We start from the raw sequence: 18,966 nt of genomic DNA, 5'->3' as shown, positions 1-18,966 counted from the left end.
ATCTATTGGCAACCTGTAAGGAGATTCTCCCTCTCTGTTTTGGATTCTTCAGGGAGCAGGGGAGAGGGGTCCCACGGCTTCTGGGGATGAAGCTATCCACCAACCCCACAGGGCCTACTCCTTCCCTGACACACAGAAGGGAAGAGTGGGCTTATCCAAGGAAAGTTTCAGCTGAAGCCTCAGACTTTCTCTAGCCATTGTCCCCTCCCAGTTCTCAGGCCAGATGCTGAGCCTAGGCTTCCTCTCAGATGCCCTTTATCCATTGTAGAAGGAGGGCTTTCCATCTTACCCAATTCCCAGTCCTGCCCTGCCCAGCCTGTCAATTCCCACTGTGGCTGGCTTACTATCTCCCAGGAGGGTTTCTGGGCCTAAGAAAACCAAAGCCCATGGCTGGCCTCTGAACCTCTCAAAGTCTTATCAAGTCGAGAGAAGATGGAGAATTTTAGGAGGATGTCCTGATCCTTGTACTCTGGAATTCCACATGCCACAGCCCCACCTATTCAAAATGCCTTGTCACCAACACAGTTGTTTTAAGCAAGAAGCTAAGGCCAGAAAATGACAAGTCAAGGGCTTGGGCCTCAGTCCTTTGAAATCTTCATAAAGTAGCAAAAATATCCAACTGCTAGGAAAGAAACATAAGGTACTGGGGGAAAGGATTTAATGGGCAAAAATACAACTTGCAGGGGCTAGGGTTGTACCTCAGTGGTAGAGCACTTGCCTAGCATGTGTGAGGCACTGGGTTCGATTCTCAGCACCACATATAAATAAAATAAAATAAAGGTCCATTGACAACTAAAAAAAAAATTTTTTTTTAAATGCAACTTGCAGACAACTTCCCAGAGAAACAGGATTGGTCTGTGTATTCACAGGACACTGAAGCAACCCCAAGGACCCAAAGAGTCCTTTTTTTCTTCTTTTTTTTTTTTTTTTTTTTTTTTTGGTACCGGGGATTGACCCAGGAGTGCTTAACCACTGAACCACATCCCCAGTCCTTTTTTATATTTGGTTTAGATACAGTCTCACTGAGTTGCTTAGGGCCTTGCTAAGTTCCTGGGGCTGGCTTTGAACTCGTGATTCTCCTGCCTCAGCTTCCCGAGTTGCTGAGATTACAGGCTTATGCCACTGAGCTGCCCGACAAGTCCTCTTCTTAATGACAGGGCAGAGAGGGGGTCTGACCGAGTATCTCCTTGTGCCAGGTGCCCTGTTGTTGCTGGGGAAGGTAGGAGGGACATGCGTTTGCTCATCAACTTTCTGCCTCTGGGAGCTCAAACCTAAAGAAATAAATAATAGGACAGTAAAAGGAACTGAGATTACATACTGAAAAAAAAAAAATTCCTGAACGTTTGCCATCTGCTACATAAGTTTTAATTCCATTAAATGATTTGAGCTTTCCCAAAATAGGCAAATCTCACACAGCAGGTGGATCACTCGGTCATCATACAAATAGAAACTGCAGTTCAGAGAGGAAGTTATTTATTATAGTTTTCACTAGGACAAATACAGGGTTATGGACTGGAGAATGTGTCGTCCTGCTCTCACCCTATGTGCCTACTAGGATGACCTACTACACTAACGAAATTTGAATGCAGGTGCTGGGGTAGCGGAGAAGTACTGGGGACCGAAGTGGAGCAGGTTATATACTATTCGTGTATTATTATGTCAGATGAACCCCAATAGTATGTATAACTATAATGCACTAACAAAAACAAAACAAAACAAAACAAAAAAAAGCAGGTGCTCAGTAAGGGTTTGCAGCTTTATGACCCCAGGAGGGAAGTGACGTTTAAAGAGGCGGAGAAAACCAGGAAAAAAGTCCTCCTCACATCTCCCAGGACCAAAGAGTCCGAACCTAGCCCACTCAGGGTCAGACCAGGGGTTCTACTCCCAGGGTCCAAGACCTCCAGCCTCTCCCCGAGCTTCTGTTGGCGGGTGGGAAAAGATGTCGCCATAGGTCGCCGAGGCCACCATCCTATCTCTTATTGGCGGAGGCCAAAAAAGAAAGTCTTCCTATTCGTTAAAAGGCAAACACCGAGAAAGCCCATTGGCTGGGTTGTCCGCGGGCCTTCGTCCGCTTAGAAGGCAGGCTGAAGCCGCGAGAGGAGGGGGCGGTCGGGGGCTCGCAGTTGCCGTGGTTACGCTGAGGCACGTGTGCAGTCCCGGAAGCGGCTCAGGGAAGGTGCTGAGCGCGCGCCGTTAGAGGAAGCGCCGCCGGGTCCGCTCGGGTCGGGTCCGGCTGGGACATGGAGTCGTTGCCTGAACCCGCGCCCCGCTGTCTTCTGCTTCTCCCCTTGTTGCTGCTGCTGCAACTACCCGCCCCGGAACTGGGCCCGAGGCAGGCCAGCGCCGAAGAGACCGACTGGGTTCGACTGCCCAGCAAATGCGAAGGTGAGGGGGCGGGGCCCGCGGGGTGTATCCTGCCGGAGGGGCGGGCTTAGGGGCGGGGCTTTCAGAGTCAGGTAGGTGGTTGCAAGGTCCCGGGCTCTAGAGCGAGGTCTCAGCATTCGTTGAATCTTCCGTGTGCTTGACACTGTGTTGGTCACTGGGACGTCGGGGTGGACTAGAGGTTCCGTGATGGGAAAGTACTGGGTTTTGGGGGCCGGCGAGGAGCAGTTAATCTAGCCTGAAGGTGTGGGGGTGTAGGGAAGGCTGTATATAGAGGGGTCGGGGAAGTCTTATAGGAAGTCTGCAGAGTAATTAGGATTTGGCTAGGTGAAGAGAAGTGAAAGGAAAGGGGCCCACTTAGAGGAAACCGCAGATGCAGAGGCCTGCAGACTGGGGAAGCAAAGGACGAGTTTGAGGAACTGAAAAGGTCCATATGACTCATCTTGGGTGAAGAAGAATATGATACGCTCCACTTTGTGCGGACCGACCCTGCAACCTAATCTCTGTAGTCGTCTGTTGCACTAGCAGTCCCTGTCCCTTGTCTCAAATGTTTATTCATACAGATGGGTACTAAGTACCCAATAAATTGTTTTTGGGATACATATGATTAAATGAAAGGGTTATGAGTGCATGTGCAGGAAGGAGGATCTGAGGCATAAGAGGTCACTTTAGGGCAAGCATAGAGCTTGGGGGAATTTAGTGAGGGAGAAAGATTTTACAAATATGAAGTGAGACCCAAGACAGTGGTGGAGGCAGGAACTTGAGAGAGAGAGAGCTGTGCAGGGTTGCAAAACTATGAAGGGCCTATCTTTTATTCCTCCCTTTTTTGAACTTAATAGTCACTCTGTCTTCCCACACCCTAGTCACAGGCCCCCCAGAAAGTTGGCTATACATTTCCTCTAAATTCAAAGCTTGCTCTAGGCCAGATGTTTTCTAAGTACTGGAAAGTGGGGGTGGGTGATTTGGGACACATAATCCTTCCATTTGAGGGATTGAAAATGAGATACTAAAAGCCAGGCATGCTGCCGGCAAGCCTATAATCCCAGCTACCTGAGAGGATAAGGCAGAAGGATAGTGAGTTTGATGCTAGCCTGGGTAGCATAGCAAGATCCTCTCTCGATATTAAAAGAGAGCTGGAGGTGTAGCTCTGTGGTAAAGTGATCTTGGGTTCAATCCCCAGTACCACCAAAATAAAATAAAATAAAATAAAAAGATAGATATGCCCCAGAGATGATTGACCTCACCTCATGGGTAGGGCACACAGTATGGATCTAGCCCGTGCCAAGATGCTTTCCTTCCACTCTTCCTCTAGTTCTAACTGATATCCTTTGGATGTTTCACTTCCTTTTTTCTTTGTTTTCAATCTTATTCTGATACCAAAGAACTCTTACTGTTTTCTTTTATAATTCTCATAGCCTGAGAAGCTCACATATCTTTTCCCTAGCAGGCATTCACAGACTTGAAGCATAGAGCTGGCAAGGATCTTAGAGATCATTCTGAGTATCCTAACCTCATTTTGTAACTGATGAAGATTAATTTACAAGGACTATTCAGTCACAGAATGGCTTGGCAAACTCCAATCCTTAGGTTCCTTTTAATATTGTATTTATTTATATTTATTATTATTGCATCTTTGTTATTAACTGCTGATTGTGTCTGGCCCATAAAGCTTGCCTTCAGGCTTAGTAACCTGAGTGGAACAGGCCCCAGCACAGAGGAAAAGAGAATCTGCCCAGAAAAAGAGTGGGTGGATGTCTGTGAGGGTCTGCAGTCTGTGCCATGAGTTTCCTCCAGGTCTGATTCTGGGAGGGATCTCAGAGGTGGTATTGAAGAGGTAATGTTTGGAAGAGTTGGGGAGCAAGGTTGTGGTTGGTGGGTATAAGAGAGAAAGGATGTTCCAAACCTCCCATATTTCCTCACCTGGAATACTACATGTTGAGGGCATGGGAGAAGAGGGCAGAGGAGCCAGAAAAATGATGAGCTTGAATAGGACAGAAGAGGGGAAGGAGCTGGTGGTTCTGGATGGAAAGCCAATGGGGTGAGACAACTTCAGTGTATTGTAGACTCTGAGATCACCAGCTTATAATTTGGAACTTTTGTGTGTTCCAAGTTCTCCAAGTCATCAATTAATGTATTTGTTATAAAATTTCATCAAGCAAGCCTTCAGGGGATGTATTTACTTTGTGGTAAATTGGTTTTCAACCAAACTCTGTAATCAGTGTTAAAACAGTGCATAATGCAGTTAGCCTGCAGATTATTCCATTCAGAGGCATCAGAAACTGCTAGGCCACACACACTGGCTCTATTAGCAATATTTAATCAAGTATCCAACATGCACAAAGGCTCAGACTAAAGCAATACCAAAAAAAAAAAAAAAATCCCAATACATGATGCCCACTTTAGAGACTCTTGTAGTCTAGCTGGAGAGACTCTTGAGATGACTGAGTCCTTTAGGGAGAGCATGAATTCTGCAAAGGCCCAGAATGAAACCAAGAGCAGATGGTGTTTTAGTCAACACTTTTGTTGCTGTGACCAGAAGACCTGACAATAACAGTGCAGAGGAGGAAACGTTTATTTGTGGCTCATCATTCAGAGGTCTCACAGTCCAAAGACAGCCAACTCTGGGCCCAACGTGAGGCAAACCATCATAGTGGAAGGGTGGGGAGGAAGAAAGCAGCTGAGAACATGGCAGTCAGGAAGCAGAAAAAGAACTGTGGGGCTGGGGAGATAGCTCAGTCGGTAGAGTGCTTGCCTTGCAAGCACAAAGCCCTGGGTTCGATCCCCAGCACCGCAAAAAAAAAAAAAAAAAAAAAAAGAACTGTGTTCACCAGGACCTCAAAGGCACACCCCCAGTGACCTACCTCCAGCTACACCCTACCTGCCTGCAGTTACCATCCAGTTAATCCATGTCATCAATGGATTAAGCCATTGATTGGCTAACCTAATCATTTCCCCTTTGAACATTTTTTTTTTTTTTTTGTATTAGGGATTGAACCAGGAGCACTTTACCACTAAGCCACATGCCCAACCCTTTTTTATATTTTATTTAGAGTTGCTTAGGACCTCACTAAATTGCTGAGGCTGGCTTTGAAGTCATAATCCTCCTGCCTCAGTCTTTGGAGCTGCTGGGATTACAGGCATGTGCCAGTGTGCCCTGCTGAACAGTCTTGTATTGTCTCACCGATGCGCTTTTGGGGGACACCACATATTCAAACCATAACAGATGGGGTGCTGGGATGTAGCTCATTGTAGCATTTGCCTAGCAAGTGTGAGACTCAGGGTTCAATCCCACCACCTGCACCACCCCTCCCCCCAAAAAAAGGTATTAGTCCAGAAGTTTTCCTGGGTGGAGGTTTTAATGTGATGTACGAGAATGGACACAAAATGGACATTTTTCTAGGACCTCAGGCACTTCACCCTATGGGTAGCACTCCTTACACAGTGGTAATTATTTATACCTTTGCTCCTTTACACTGAGTATCTGGAGGAAAGGAGGGACCTTGTTTTCATCAATGTTTCTCAAGTAGTACCTGACAATAGGAATTACTTAATAACTGAGGAAGAATGAGAGGAAATGAGAAAATAAGTGTATGAAAACAGTAGGAATAAGTCTGTTCTGGAGGAGATGAAACAAATTAACTTGGCAGGAATAGAAAGCTGTTGTTGGAACACATATGAAATCAAGTAATAAAACAACCACGAAAGATATTTTAGGGACAGTTAGGAAAATTTCAATATGGACTGCTAAATGATGTCGGAATTATTGTTTATTTTCCAAGTATCATAATTGTTTCATGGTTACATAGAAAGTCCTTGTTCTTGGGAGGTATATGATAACATATTTAGGGGCGAAAGTTCATACTGGCAGTTTACTTTCAAATTGGATTAGCAAAACCTGTGGGGTGGTACTGGGGATTGAACTCGGGCACTCAACCACTGAGTCTTCACACTATCCTCAGCCTATCACTTCACTTTAATATTTATTTAGAGACAGAGTCTTGTTGAGTTGCTTAGGGCCTCACTAAATTGCTGAGGCTAACTTTGAACTTTCGATCCTCCTGTCTCAGCCTCTTGAACCGCTGGGACTACAGTCGTGTGCCAACATGCCCAGCATCAATGTATATATTAGGGGCTGAGGTTGTAGCTCAGTGCTAGAGCACTTGCCTACATGTGTGAGGCACTGGGTTTGATTCTTAGCACAACCTCTAAATAAATAAAGTAAAGGTCCATTGATTAAAAAAAAGGATATATATTAGATATTGGAGAGGGATTATGACAAATCACTTGAATACAAGTAGAAGGATATTGTTATTCATTGCACTCTTTCAGCTTTTCTGTATGTATGTTTTGGTTCTTGTTTTTGGTTGTGGGGATTGAGCCCAGGAGTGCTTTACTGCTGATCTATATCTGCAGCCCTTTTTATTTTATTTTGAGACAGGGTCTTGCTAAATTAATGGAGCTGGGCTTGAACCCAGCTTCTTGGGTTCTCTTGCCCCCCCCCCTCCATAATATCTGGGATTACAGTTGTGTGCCACTATGCTTGGCAATTTTTTTTTTTTTTTTCGATGCTGAGGATTGAACCCAGGGCCTTATACATGCGAGGCAAGCACTCTACCAACTGAGCTATATCCCCAATCCACGTGCTTGGCTCTTATTTATTTATTTTGCTGTATTGGTGATTTAACCCAGGGACACTCTTCCAATGAATCACTTTCCCAGTTCTTTTTATTTCTTATTTGGAGACAGGGTGTTGCTAAGTGGCCCAGGTTGTCCTTGAACTTGAGATCCTTCTGCCTCAGCCTCCTGAGTAGCTGAGATATGGGCATGTGGCACTGTACTAGTTTATGTGTAACATTTTTGAAAGTGAAGGATAGGCTGAGGATAGTGTGAAGGGCATGATAGAAATGTTGTCAGGAGAATTCAGACCAAGAGTGAACATGGGACAGTAGATCTTGGAGCCATTTTCACATAGTGAACCCCATTTGGTGTCTGGTACTAACTCCTTTCTTGCCCTGAGTATTGACTTAGCTCATGCTAGGAAGGGACACCCACCTTAACTTGTTTTGTTGGGAGCTTGCTGGAAGTTGCCTCTGGTTGGAGGCTCCTGTGCACTCAGTGGACTGTGATGCATCTCCCTCCCCCAGTGTGTAAATATGTTGCTGTGGAGTTGAAGTCAGCCTTTGAGGAAACGGCAAGACCAAGGAGGTCATTGACACGGGCTATGGCATTCTGGACCGGAAGGCCTCTGGAGTCAAATATACCAAGTCGTAAGTGCATGGGGACTCAGTGGCCTTGCCTGCTTTGTTCCTGGGGGGTTGAGGGCTTGGCATTCCCTTTTCCCTTCCAGCTAGGCAAACCCACCACAAGGGAGTCAGCTCTGAGACCCAAGTTTGCCCACTGATTCTATTTCCAACTAATTAAGTGACCTTTATAAATTTCTTCTCTGGGACTCAGATTCCTCATCTATAAAAGCAAGACTGATGGTACTATATTAGTGATTCCCAGAGACCAGGATTTCATGGACCAGTGTATTTTATTAAAAAAGTTGAAGCTGGTGTGGTGGTACATGCCTTGTAATCCCAGAGATTTGGGACTTGTCTCAAAAAAAAAAAAAAAAAAAAAAAAATAGGGCCGGGGATGCAGTTTAGTGGTAGAGTACTTGCCTAGCATGTGCAAGGCCCTGGGTTCAATCCCCAGCACCACACAAAAAGATAGATGAATGAATAAGAAAGAAGTGGTAACATAGAGTTACCAGCTTTTTATCTTGCCAGGTATAAATATTAAATAAGAAAAATAATTTCTGTTAGTACGATCATTCTTTCAAAATGAAATGGTATTTTACCATCAAAATTTGATAAATTTGGCTTTATTTAAAAAAAAAAATTGAAGTGGTAGAAACACTTGCCTAGCATGTGCGAGGCCCTGGGTTAGATTCCCAGTACTGCAAAAAAGTGAAAAAAAGAATGGAAAGAAAGAAAGAAAGTCCTTAGAGCTGTTAAAATGTTGTCTCTCTGGTCTGTGTTCCAGCATTTCAGAACCCCCATACCAGATGAACTATCTTCTTTCCAGCTCTGACTTCCCTTTGGTGAGATGCTCAGGTGTTGGGCAACTGGGCTGGAGGGACGGACCACTAACCACTGGGGCTGGGAGGAGAACTTAGTTCCTCTGGTACTGCTGTCTGGCAGGGACTTACGGTTAATTGAAGTCACTGAGACCATTTGCAAGAGGCTTCTGGACTACAGCCTGCACAAGGAGAGGACCGGCAGTAACCGGTTTTGCCAAGGTTGGCTTTGTGCTTGTCCTTCATCCCCTCTGGGTCCAGGCCTGTGTTGTATCTAAGTACGGTCCACTAGTGTGAGGGTGATTTGCAGATCATATCTTGGGAGAGGCCCTCCCTTGTTGCCTGTTCCTACTCTTGGATTGCCATTTGCACTCCTCTCCTGAGTGGCCTGACTTTTCTGTGGCATTAGACACATCATGATGACCTAGACCTGTGCATCAGGGTCCTGCCTCAGTCATGGACATAGGCAGAAATGCACCAGGCTGACAACTCCTATGGAGGTCTAAAACACTTGAGCAAAGAGGACTAAGCAAGGTCTAGGGTGTGCACAAGTGGTTAGTAGTGAAGATGTTAGAAGACACTTGGGGACAGTGATTGCCCAGTCCTTCATCTGTACCCCCATGGTAGACCTCTCTAGACTCCTTCCAGTGTGCCTGTGTTACATTTAATTCACTTGCTGTGCATCATGCTTCTGCCTCTGGGAAAGACACTGCTTAAAACAAGGCCCTTATTTCTTTTCTCTACATCTTCAGTTCTTGGCATGTGGGAAGATCGTTACTGCCCACATTTGCCCCCTAAATTTCCTTCTAGTAAAGGAGGTAAACCCCTGGGACACCTAAGGGTATGGTCTCAAGCAGCATTTGTCTTAGGTTTTGTATTTAAAATTTATATAAGGGCTGGGGATGTGGTTCAGTAGGTGAGTGTTTGCCAGCATGCATGAGGCCCCTGGGTTTTATCCCCAGCACTACAAAAAAATGACATAAAAATAAAATTTATGTGAGTTTAACTAATAAATCCATGTTTGATTTAATAAAATGTTTAAAATTATTTTCTATAGCAAACAATTAGAAACAATCTGTCTATAGTAGGGAACGGGTTACATGCATTGTGTTGGTCATTCAGTGGACTGTGAGGCAGCTGTAAGACAAAGAATGAGGCAACTATTTATGAATTGAATTAAACTGATCTTCAAGGTATATTATTAAGTGGAAAAAAAAGCAAGGCGCAAAATTGTATATGATATACTACTACTTGTGTGAGAAGCAGGAATGAAGGAAAGGATATATTTGTATACTTTTTTGTTTTGTTTTGTTTTTGGTGATCAGGATTAAACCCAGGGCCTCACATATGCTGAGCAATTGATATACTACTGAGCTACCTCCCCAGCTCCTGTATGTTGTATTTGTATAAATTGTATCTAGGAAGATGGAGGAACTGGGTAGTTTGTTGTCTTGGGATAAGGCCAGGGTAGCTGGCAGAGATAGCTTTTACAGAATAAAGTGTCCTTCCTGCTTCTGCTGTGCCCTTTTCCCACAAAGTAAAGACACAGGCCAGGAAGAACCTGGAGCAGAGAGTGGGTCTGGGTATAGGGAGAAAATGGGCCCAGCTCACTGAAGGGAAAGAGCCAAGGCAAACTTATTTCCTGAAAAGGACTCTAAGTCCTTTGAAAGGATGAGGTATGGGGAGGTAGGTCAGGGTGTGTGTGTGCAGGGATGGTGGAAAGGTGGCCTGAGAGAGTGGAGAGGAAGATGCCACTGAGGACTAGAAGCCTTAGAGGCTCTTGACCTCTCAGAGTCAGGCCCTCAGACACCAGGGAGAGGAGGGTGGGAGGTAGCAAAGATGCCTCTACTTCCCATGTCTGGTGGCCTCTTCCAGGGCATGTCGGAGACTTTTGAGACACTGCACAACCTGGTACACAAAGGGGTCAAGGTGGTGATGGACATCCCCTATGAGCTGTGGAATGAGACTTCTGCCGAGGTCGCTGACCTCAAGAAGCAGGTACGGGCCCTTCTGCCTGCTGTGCCCAGTGGGGCAGGTGGGGATTGAGTGCACTGAGGAAGGCCACCAAGAGCATGTGCTTCAGATTCCTTGGGCAGATCACAGTCACCTGCTTATCTCCTGATGGATGGTGGACTTAGCCCAGTACCCCAGGAGTGAGTCAGGTATGGATGGAGCTTTGCCAATGCCAGTGTTGTGATTCACAGTGTGATGTACTGGTGGAGGAGTTTGAGGAGGTGATCGAAGATTGGTACAGGAACCACCAGGAGGAGGACCTGACTGAATTCCTCTGCGCCAACCATGTGCTGAAGGGAAAGGACACCAGTGAGTCGGAGGGGAGGTGAAGGCAGCGCGGGGCTGATTGTATCCTTTGCTCCCTCTTGGGGAGGAGGGCAGGAGAGAGCGGAAGAGAGCATGGGTGATCTTTGCCCTCAGGGATCTTGATGAGATGTGACGAAGTGAGAGGCGCTGAAGTGAAGTGCAGGATAACAGATAACTGAGGCACCCGCGGAGGGGCCCAGGGAGCAGAGAGGCAGGTCTCAGGGGTGTTGGTGTCAGGCATGGATGTGGTTGCTCTTCCCAGTGGCTCCCCAGCAAGCTGGTCCTGATGTAGCTCTGTTGAGGTCTCTTTTCTCCCTGCCTAGGTTGCCTGGCAGAACGGTGGTCTGGCAAGAAGGGGGACACAGCTGCCCTGGGAGGGAAAAAGTCCAAGAAGAAGAGCAGCAGGGCCAAGGCTTCAGGCAGCAGGAGCAGCAGCAGCAAGCAGAGGAAGGAGTTGGGGGGCCTTGAGGGAGACCCCAGCCCCGAGGAAGAAGAGGGCATCCAGAAAGCATCTCCCCTCCCGCACAGCCCCCCTGATGAGCTTTGAGCTTCACCCTGTATTCCTGTACTGAAACCCCGAACCTCAAAGCTGAAGAGTCTGGGGCACAACTCCAGCAGGCAAAATGACTCTCCTACTGGCTTCAGGTCTTCCTGCCTCAGCTGTGCCCTCTTCCTGCCAAGGAAAGACAACAAGCCCCAGGAAGAACTCCAAGCAGCCTTGGTTGGCCCGTGCCAGCTTTTTCCCTCTGCCAAGAATTCCTCTCCTGACCTGGGCTTCAGGCAGGCCATGTGGTTTGAGGACTTCGAGGACTCCAGTGTGAACTCAGGAGGGGCAGGTGTCAGAACTGGGCACCAGGACTAGTGCCCCTCCAGAGCCTGTGAGGAGGGTGCAGCCACCTCTGCTCCTCTCATTTCTGCCCCTACAGGAAATAAATCTGCAACCCCTACAGCTCCCCGCCCTCCTCGCCCCACCTCCTATGGACACCTTGTACTCTGCCCAGCTCTCCTTCCACAGAAGAGGCTCACAGAGTAAAAACCTTTTGGCCTTTTGCTTCTGATTCCTGAGTCCTCCTCAGCCCTCAAAGGTGCCCTGGGGACCCTTGTGCTCTATCCTGCCCCTCACCTTCCAGCCTTGGGGACTGAGGGGAGCGTGGCTACCCCGACCCTGATTATTAAAGCTGAACCTGACAACTGTTGGGAATAGCAAGTGCAGAGAGCACCCAGGGCTACTTTGAGTTGAGGAGTAGGTGGGGGCACGGGGGTGAGGGTCAGCCTGCAGTCCTTCAGCTGACTCATGGAACAGTGGCAGCTGCCTTTGTTCTCCCTGAGCTCCCAGCCCCCAACTCCATCCCACCTCAAGCTGTGCTTGTGTGTCCTGGGCACCTGGCTGCCCTCATTCCCTCCCTCTCTCCTGTCTCCCTGCCCCTGACCTTTCCACTTGTTGTGTAAAGTGTTTGCTAGTTACCTTACCAGCTCCCACACTCCCTCCCACCTCCATCTGGCCCTGCCTGTTCTTGAACCTTGTTCCCTGATGACCAGTTGGTCACTTGGCTCCATTTTTTTTTTTTTTTTGGTTCCAGAGATTGAACCCAGGGGTGCTTAACCATCCCTAGCCCTTTTTATTTATTTATTTATTTATTTTTTTTGGGTGCTGGGGATCAAACCCAGGGCCTTGTGCTTGCAAGGCAAGCACTCTACCAAGTGAGCTATCTCCCCAGCCCCCCTAGCCCTTTTTATTTTGAATCTGAAAGAGGGTCTTACTAAGTTGCTTAGGGCCTTGCTAAGTTGTTGAAGCTGGCCTTGAACTTGTGGTCCTCCTGCCTCAGCTTCCTGAGCCACTGGACTTACAGGTGTGCGCCTCTGCACCCAACCTGTCACTTTGCTCTTCCTAACTGTTGCATCTGGAATCTAGACAAGAGGACACTCTAGTCTCTGAACAACACCTTATTACACCACGTCCTCCAGGACTGAGGAGGAACAGGAAGGCCGGCCTCTAGAGAAGAGGAGAGAGAGGTGTAGGTATATCCCCCAGTTGTCTGCTGGGCAGGGATTCAGGCAGGCGGTAGCAGTAGTAATGGTAATTGTCTACTGCTTTAGCTTTTTTTTTTTTTTAATTCGGTGCTGGGGATCGAACCCAGAGCTTTGTGCTTGCAAGGCAAGCACTCTACCGACTGAGCTATCTCCCCAGCCCTACTGCTTTAGTTTTAACACTTACATCACACTTGTGCGGTGACTTATGGTAGCCGCATTTTATATAAAGAAGAGAAAGTGGACTCAGGTCAAGTGATATGCCAAAGGTCCTACTGTCAGTATAGCTGAGACTCAGACTGGTTTTCAGATTTTCAGCTCTTTGTCTTTCCACAGTCCTCGTTGTCAGGGCCCCTTCACTCAATACCTGGCACTGGTAGTGTACTTCATATGGAACTGGTTTTTGTTTTTGATCTAGACCCACCACCACCACCACCAAGACTCTTGTAAAAGGAAACAAAGAGCTGGGCATTGTGGTGCACTTCTAGGATCCCAGAGACTGGGGAGGCTGAGGCAGGAGGATAGGAAGTTTGATATCAGCCTAGGCAATGTAGGGAGATCCTGTCTCAAAAAATAAGGGCTGGGCATGTAGCTCAGTGATAGATTATATGTTAAGTGTGCACAAAGCCCTGGATTCACCATCCCAGCATCACCAAAAAGGAAAATAGGAAACAGCTATTGCTGTTTAGAAGGAAAGAATGGGGAATGGCTTGGCAGAGTGCCCTCAGCAGGTGAGCATCCCTATCAACACGCCACACTCCTGGACTAGGCCAGGCAGTAGGAGGGGATATACTGCTGAAGGCTCCTGAGAGTGTGGGTCCCCTCTCCCAGGTTAGGGTCCCAAGGCTGTGAAGAGTGGAAAAAGAAACTTTTCCTCTTCTGCCTGTTGAGGCTTGGAACAGGCCCTTGGAGGATGGTACTTTTGTGGTCTAGCCTCCACCTCTGTCTCCAGGACTGATGTTCCTTGTGTTAAAGTGATTGTGGACTGTGAGATTCCAGGCTAAGACCATGTCCTGCCCTGGATTTTGTTCTGAGCATAGGAGATGGTTGGGAGTAGGGTAGGGGGCTGGGATGCTGGGCCAGGAATCTATTTGCAGTCCCCTCTCTGTGTGTTGGTAACCAATCTCTAATTTCATTCTGCCACTAACCCATAGCACTTTAGTTCCTGGCTTACATCTGTCCCCAGAATGTCAGTGATTCTTTCTGGGGTGTTGACCCAGGGACCCAATCCAAGCCAAGGCCTGAGGGCAGGTAGCACTGGGATTTCTCTGTTCTTTGACCTATGTCTACTCCAGGACAGCCCCTCACTGCCTCTCACGGGCCAGGTTGTTGCACAGTCACTAGCTGTCCCCCCAGCCTGTACCAGCCAACCCAACCTAGAAGAGGCAGAAGACAGGATCTGGTTTATCAGGTGTTTCTTTTCCTCTCCCTACCACAGAAGTCTTTGAATTTGGATATTGCCTCCCACTTTCTCACATCCCTTCCCATCCCATCAGTTAACTTGAGCTCAAATTAACCTGATTTCAGTGCTCATATCAAACTCTGTTAGATGTCACACACCTGGAGTCCCAGCAACTGAGGCAGGAGGATTGCAAACTTGAGACCAGCCTCAGCAACTTAGTGAGACCCTGTCTCAAAATTGAAAAATGGACTGGGGTTGTATCTCAGTGGTAAAGCACTCCTGGATTCAATGTCCAGTACCAAAAACAAAAACAACAAAAAAACCCTATGAGAACAGGATTTCCTAAATGCACAACGTGGACGTGTGCATCACTTGGAACACTTATTTAGGTGGGCCCATCACAGTGCTAGGTTGTTTCCTAGCAATTTTTAAAAATATATTTTTTAGTTGTAGGTGGACACAATGCCTTTATTTTATTTATTTATTTTTATGTGGTGCTGAGGATCAAAACCAGTGCCTCACACATGCTAGGTGGGCATATTACCACTGAGCCACACTCCAGCCTGGGACCTAGCAATCTTAAACCTTAACAAACATCCCTTGTAGTTCTTAAGATGAGACTGGCTAGAACCCACTTCACCTGTCCTAAGAGGAGGCAGGACTCCAGTAAAGTCACATTGGATCATGGTTTCGTCTTCAGAAACTTGACTTGTCAGACCCCAGAGAGGATCACTTGACAGAATGACCCCATCAACCAGAACTACAAAGACTGATGGACAAAACAAGGCCAATTCCAGTTAAATGACTAAAGAACCACAGGTGGTGTGAGGAGCATTGCTCAGGAGTAGAGTACTTGCCTTAGGTTAGATTCTCTAACACCACGAAATAAACTAATAAGAGTCACAGAACTGGATAAGGAGGTTTCAGGGGTCCTGAAACGGTCAGAGCATCTCCACCCACCCCTGCCCCAGTAGTGGGGATTAAACCCAAGGCTTTGCACATGCTAGGTAAGTGCTCTACCGCTAAGCTACAAAACCCGGCCTTTCCCTCCCCTTCTAGGCCTTTTTATTTGTTGAGCCAGGGCTAGCTAAATTGCCCAGGCTGGATTCGAATTTGCAGTTTTCCTGCTTCAAACTCCAGCGTGGCTGGGTTTACTAACATGTACTACTACATCTAACATGTCTGGCCCTTTTTTGTGTGTGTGATATTGAAAGAAAGCCCATTTTCTTTGATGGATGCATGGTCCATGCCCACCTGGTTTATGGAAGGATTCTGTATACTAATTCTGGGGACAGAACTACAGGAAACTCTTCTTCAACATCCCCTGAGGGTTTGGCTTGTTCTAATAAGGAGTTTCACTGGAATAATAACAGTAATAGGCACCATTGTTTTGAGTGATTACTATGTGGCAAATAACAGTGCTATTATTTTATGATTAACTCATTTTTATAGTGTTTGAAGGAGGCTGTAATTTCCATGAGGAAAGGGGTTATTTAGTTATTCTGAGGAGCAGGGAATTGAACCCAGGTCCTCATGCAAGCTAGCAAATGCTCCACCATTGAGTTACACCCCAGCTTGCATTTGTTTCTTTAAAAAAAAAAAAAAATTAAAAATTTCTAGTTATAGATGAACAAAATACCTTTATTTTGTTTGTTTTACCATGGCCCATAAAACACCCCAAAATTTAATCCCCAGTACCAAGAGAAAAAAATTTTTCTTCATCAGTATCAGTGTGGCTTTTCACCTCTATTTATTTTGAAGGGGGTGCTACTGGGAATTTAACCCAGGAGTGCTTTACCACTGAGCCACATACCCAGCCGTTTTTATTTGAGACTGGGTCTCACTAGGTTGCTGAGATTGGTCTCAAACTTGTAGATCTCCTGCTTCAGTCTCCCAAATTGCTGGGATTATGGGTAAGCACCACCACACCAGGCCTTTGACCTCTAAATACCATATATACATATGGTTTAAAAAAAAAATATATATATATATATGCATATATGTATGTGTGTGTGTGTGTTTTAGCTAGTTTCCATCAAAGAATTCCATAAACCAGGGGCACAGTGGCACATGCTAGCCTGTAATCCCCGCAACTTGGTAGACAGAAGCAGGAGAATGGCAAATTTGAGGCTTGCTTGGACAATTTAGGGAGACCCTATCTCAAAATGTAAAATGGGCTGGGGGTGTAGCTCAGTGGTAGAGCACCCCCATGTTCAATTCCTCGTCTTGCAGTAGATAAATAATTTAAAATTCATTTTAAAAACTAGTATGATAAAATTAATAGTAATAGGTTGATTTTTCCTTAAAATTTCACTTTTTTTTTTAGTTGTTACTAATGGACCTTTCTTTTTCTTCCTTCCTTCCTTCCTTTCTTTCTGGTGCTGAGGATTGAACCCAGGGCCTCACACATGCCAGGCAAGCGCTCTACCCACTGAGCTACAATCCCAGCCCCAAATCTCACTTCTTATAATCAAATTTTCTTTTAAGTTTTAGGTTGTCAATTTATAGTCAAATTTAGCTTGTCAAACTGGTTGCAGTGGCATATGCCTATAATTCCAGCAGTTTGGGAGGCTGAGACTAGAGGATTGCAAGTTAAAAGCCAGCCTCAGCAATGGCCAGGTGCTAAGCAACTCAATGAGATGCTGTCTCTAAATTAAAAAAATGCAAAATAGGGTTGGGTATGTGACTCAGTGGTTGAGTGCTCCTGAGTTCAATCTTCGGCCCCCCACCAAAAAAAATTTTTAGCTTGTCAATTTCGAGCCAAATAATTACCTTCCTTTTGACTTTGGGTGTAAAATACATATAAAATTTACATAAAGGATGCATCTTGGGGGATGGGGACAGCTCAGTTGGTAGAATGCTTGCCTTGCAAGCATCAAAGCCCTCAGTTCAAGTCCCAGCACTGCAGGAAAAAAAAAAAAAAAATGTATGTATCTTGGGGTTGTGGCTCAGTTGTATAGAGCTTCCCCAGCATGTGTGAGGCACTGGGTTCTGTTCTTAGCACCGCATATAAAGGTCCATTGATAACTAAAAACATTTTTTTAAAAATGTATCTTCTGACCTGTGGGCATAGATCAGTGGTAGAGTGCTTGCCTAGCATATAAGAGGCCCTGGATTTCTTCCCCAGCACTGCACCCCGCACCCCAAACACACAGCCAACCCCATAGAGTAAGGTGGTTGTATATTATGCTGTGATGCTGCCCACAACCAAGAGAGGATAATTCCGTTTTTCTTCTTTTTTAACTTTGTCTTTTCTTTCTCTCATTTTTCTTTTTTTCTTTTCCGGTACCAGGGATTGAACCCAGGGGTGCTTAACCACTGAGCCACATCTCCAGCCCTTTTTTATTTTGAAACATTGTCTCAGTTGCGTAGGGCCTTGCTAAATTGCTGAGGCTGGCCTTGAACTTGCTACCCTCCTGAGCCACTAGGATCACATGTTTTTTATTGAGATGAGCATCTCAATAGTCATCCATGCTGGCCTTCAACTCCTAGGTTCAAATGGTCCTCCAGCTTCAGCTTGAGAAGTAGCTGGGACTACAGGTACACAACATGGTGCCTGGGGAGGATAATTATTTTAGGATGAGACTTGAAAAAAATGTCAAGGGGTGGTGGAGTGTATTTTCCCTAGAATATTCTGATAAAAGAATGACTGTGGGTTTACTTGAAATTACCCAATACAATGTCTTTCAATGCCTGTTCTCAGAGACTTTGTAAGGTGAGTAAGAGCCCAAGGCTCCTTTGTTTGGGCCTGGGCAGATCCACTTGGTACTGTTTCTATGCCAGAATTTGAAAGTTAAGAATGCTTACACAATCTTGGGGGTTCCTCCAGTTCTGCAGTTCTGACAGTAAAAAGATAAGGGAGGGGAGACTCCTTTTTTCTCATCCCTAACTCACTTTTCCTGAAGCTGGAACAACCAATGCAGATGGATTTGATTTTTCTCCACTTCTTACAAGGGTTTTACTCAGTAACATTTCCTGGAATCTACCTAAGTCTGGGGTCTTACCCTTGGGGAGAAATCTGGGAAACCTGTTCTGGGGAGGAAATGGGAATGTAGATTAACCAAACCAAATAACCAAATTATAAAGTGACAATAAGTAGTATAATAAGTAGCAAAGGCACCAAGCACTACCACTTCTGTCCTGACTTTTGTCCTGTGGAAAGCAGGTGGTCTTTAGAATGCAATTTTTAAATTTTTTAAAATTTTTTTATTTGTGTGTGTGTGTGTGTGTGTGTGTGTGTGTGAGAGAGAGAGAGAGAGAGAGAGAGAGAGAGAGAGAGAGAGAGAGAGAGAGAGACAGGATTTCACTATGTTGCTCAACTGGCCTTGAACTCCTGAGCTCAAGGGATCCTCCTGCCTCAGCCTCCTGAATAGATGGAACCAAACGCATGTGCCATCACACACAGCTTTATTTTTTGGCGGGGGTCGGGGGTGAGGGGTGGTACGGGGGATTGAACACAGGGCTTCACAGCAGGCTAGACAAGTGCTTTACCACTGAGCTGCAATCTTTAAAACTTAAAGTTTTATTTTGAGACAGTATCTGGCTAACTTGCCCAGGCTGGCCTTGATCCTTTTGCCTTGTAACCTTCCAAATAACTGGGATTACAGGCATTTGACGCTGCGCCTGGCTAGCAGATGATTTTTAGAAAAGTGCTCAGTAGGCCAGAAATTGGAAGGAAGGACCTTAGGAGGCTCAGGGGAAATAAAAGCTGATGTTAGAGGTACACGTTCTTCCAGGTGGGTGAGGATGATCTTAGGGACGGGGCTTTGGCAGC

At 46.0% G+C, this 18,966-nt stretch overlaps 1 protein-coding gene across 1 annotated transcript; it reads left to right on the top strand.

Moving 5' to 3' along the window:
* The first annotated feature begins 1,873 nt into the window (after positions 1–1,873).
* On the top strand, positions 1,874–11,926 carry Cnpy3 (canopy FGF signaling regulator 3). The gene is given in 8 exon segments (XM_047559207.1): positions 1,874–2,385; positions 7,527–7,568; positions 7,571–7,649; positions 8,568–8,665; positions 9,254–9,261; positions 10,319–10,441; positions 10,648–10,765; positions 11,086–11,926. Coding segments are annotated over 8 exon segments (837 nt in total). The 5' UTR covers positions 1,874–2,240; the 3' UTR covers positions 11,310–11,926.
* Positions 11,927–18,966: the final 7,040 nt, after the last annotated feature.

Source organism: Sciurus carolinensis, chromosome 7, assembly GCF_902686445.1.
Source record: "Sciurus carolinensis chromosome 7, mSciCar1.2, whole genome shotgun sequence".
Classification (NCBI taxonomy): Eukaryota; Metazoa; Chordata; class Mammalia; order Rodentia; family Sciuridae; genus Sciurus; species Sciurus carolinensis.
This window is presented reverse-complemented; position numbering and strand designations above follow the sequence as displayed.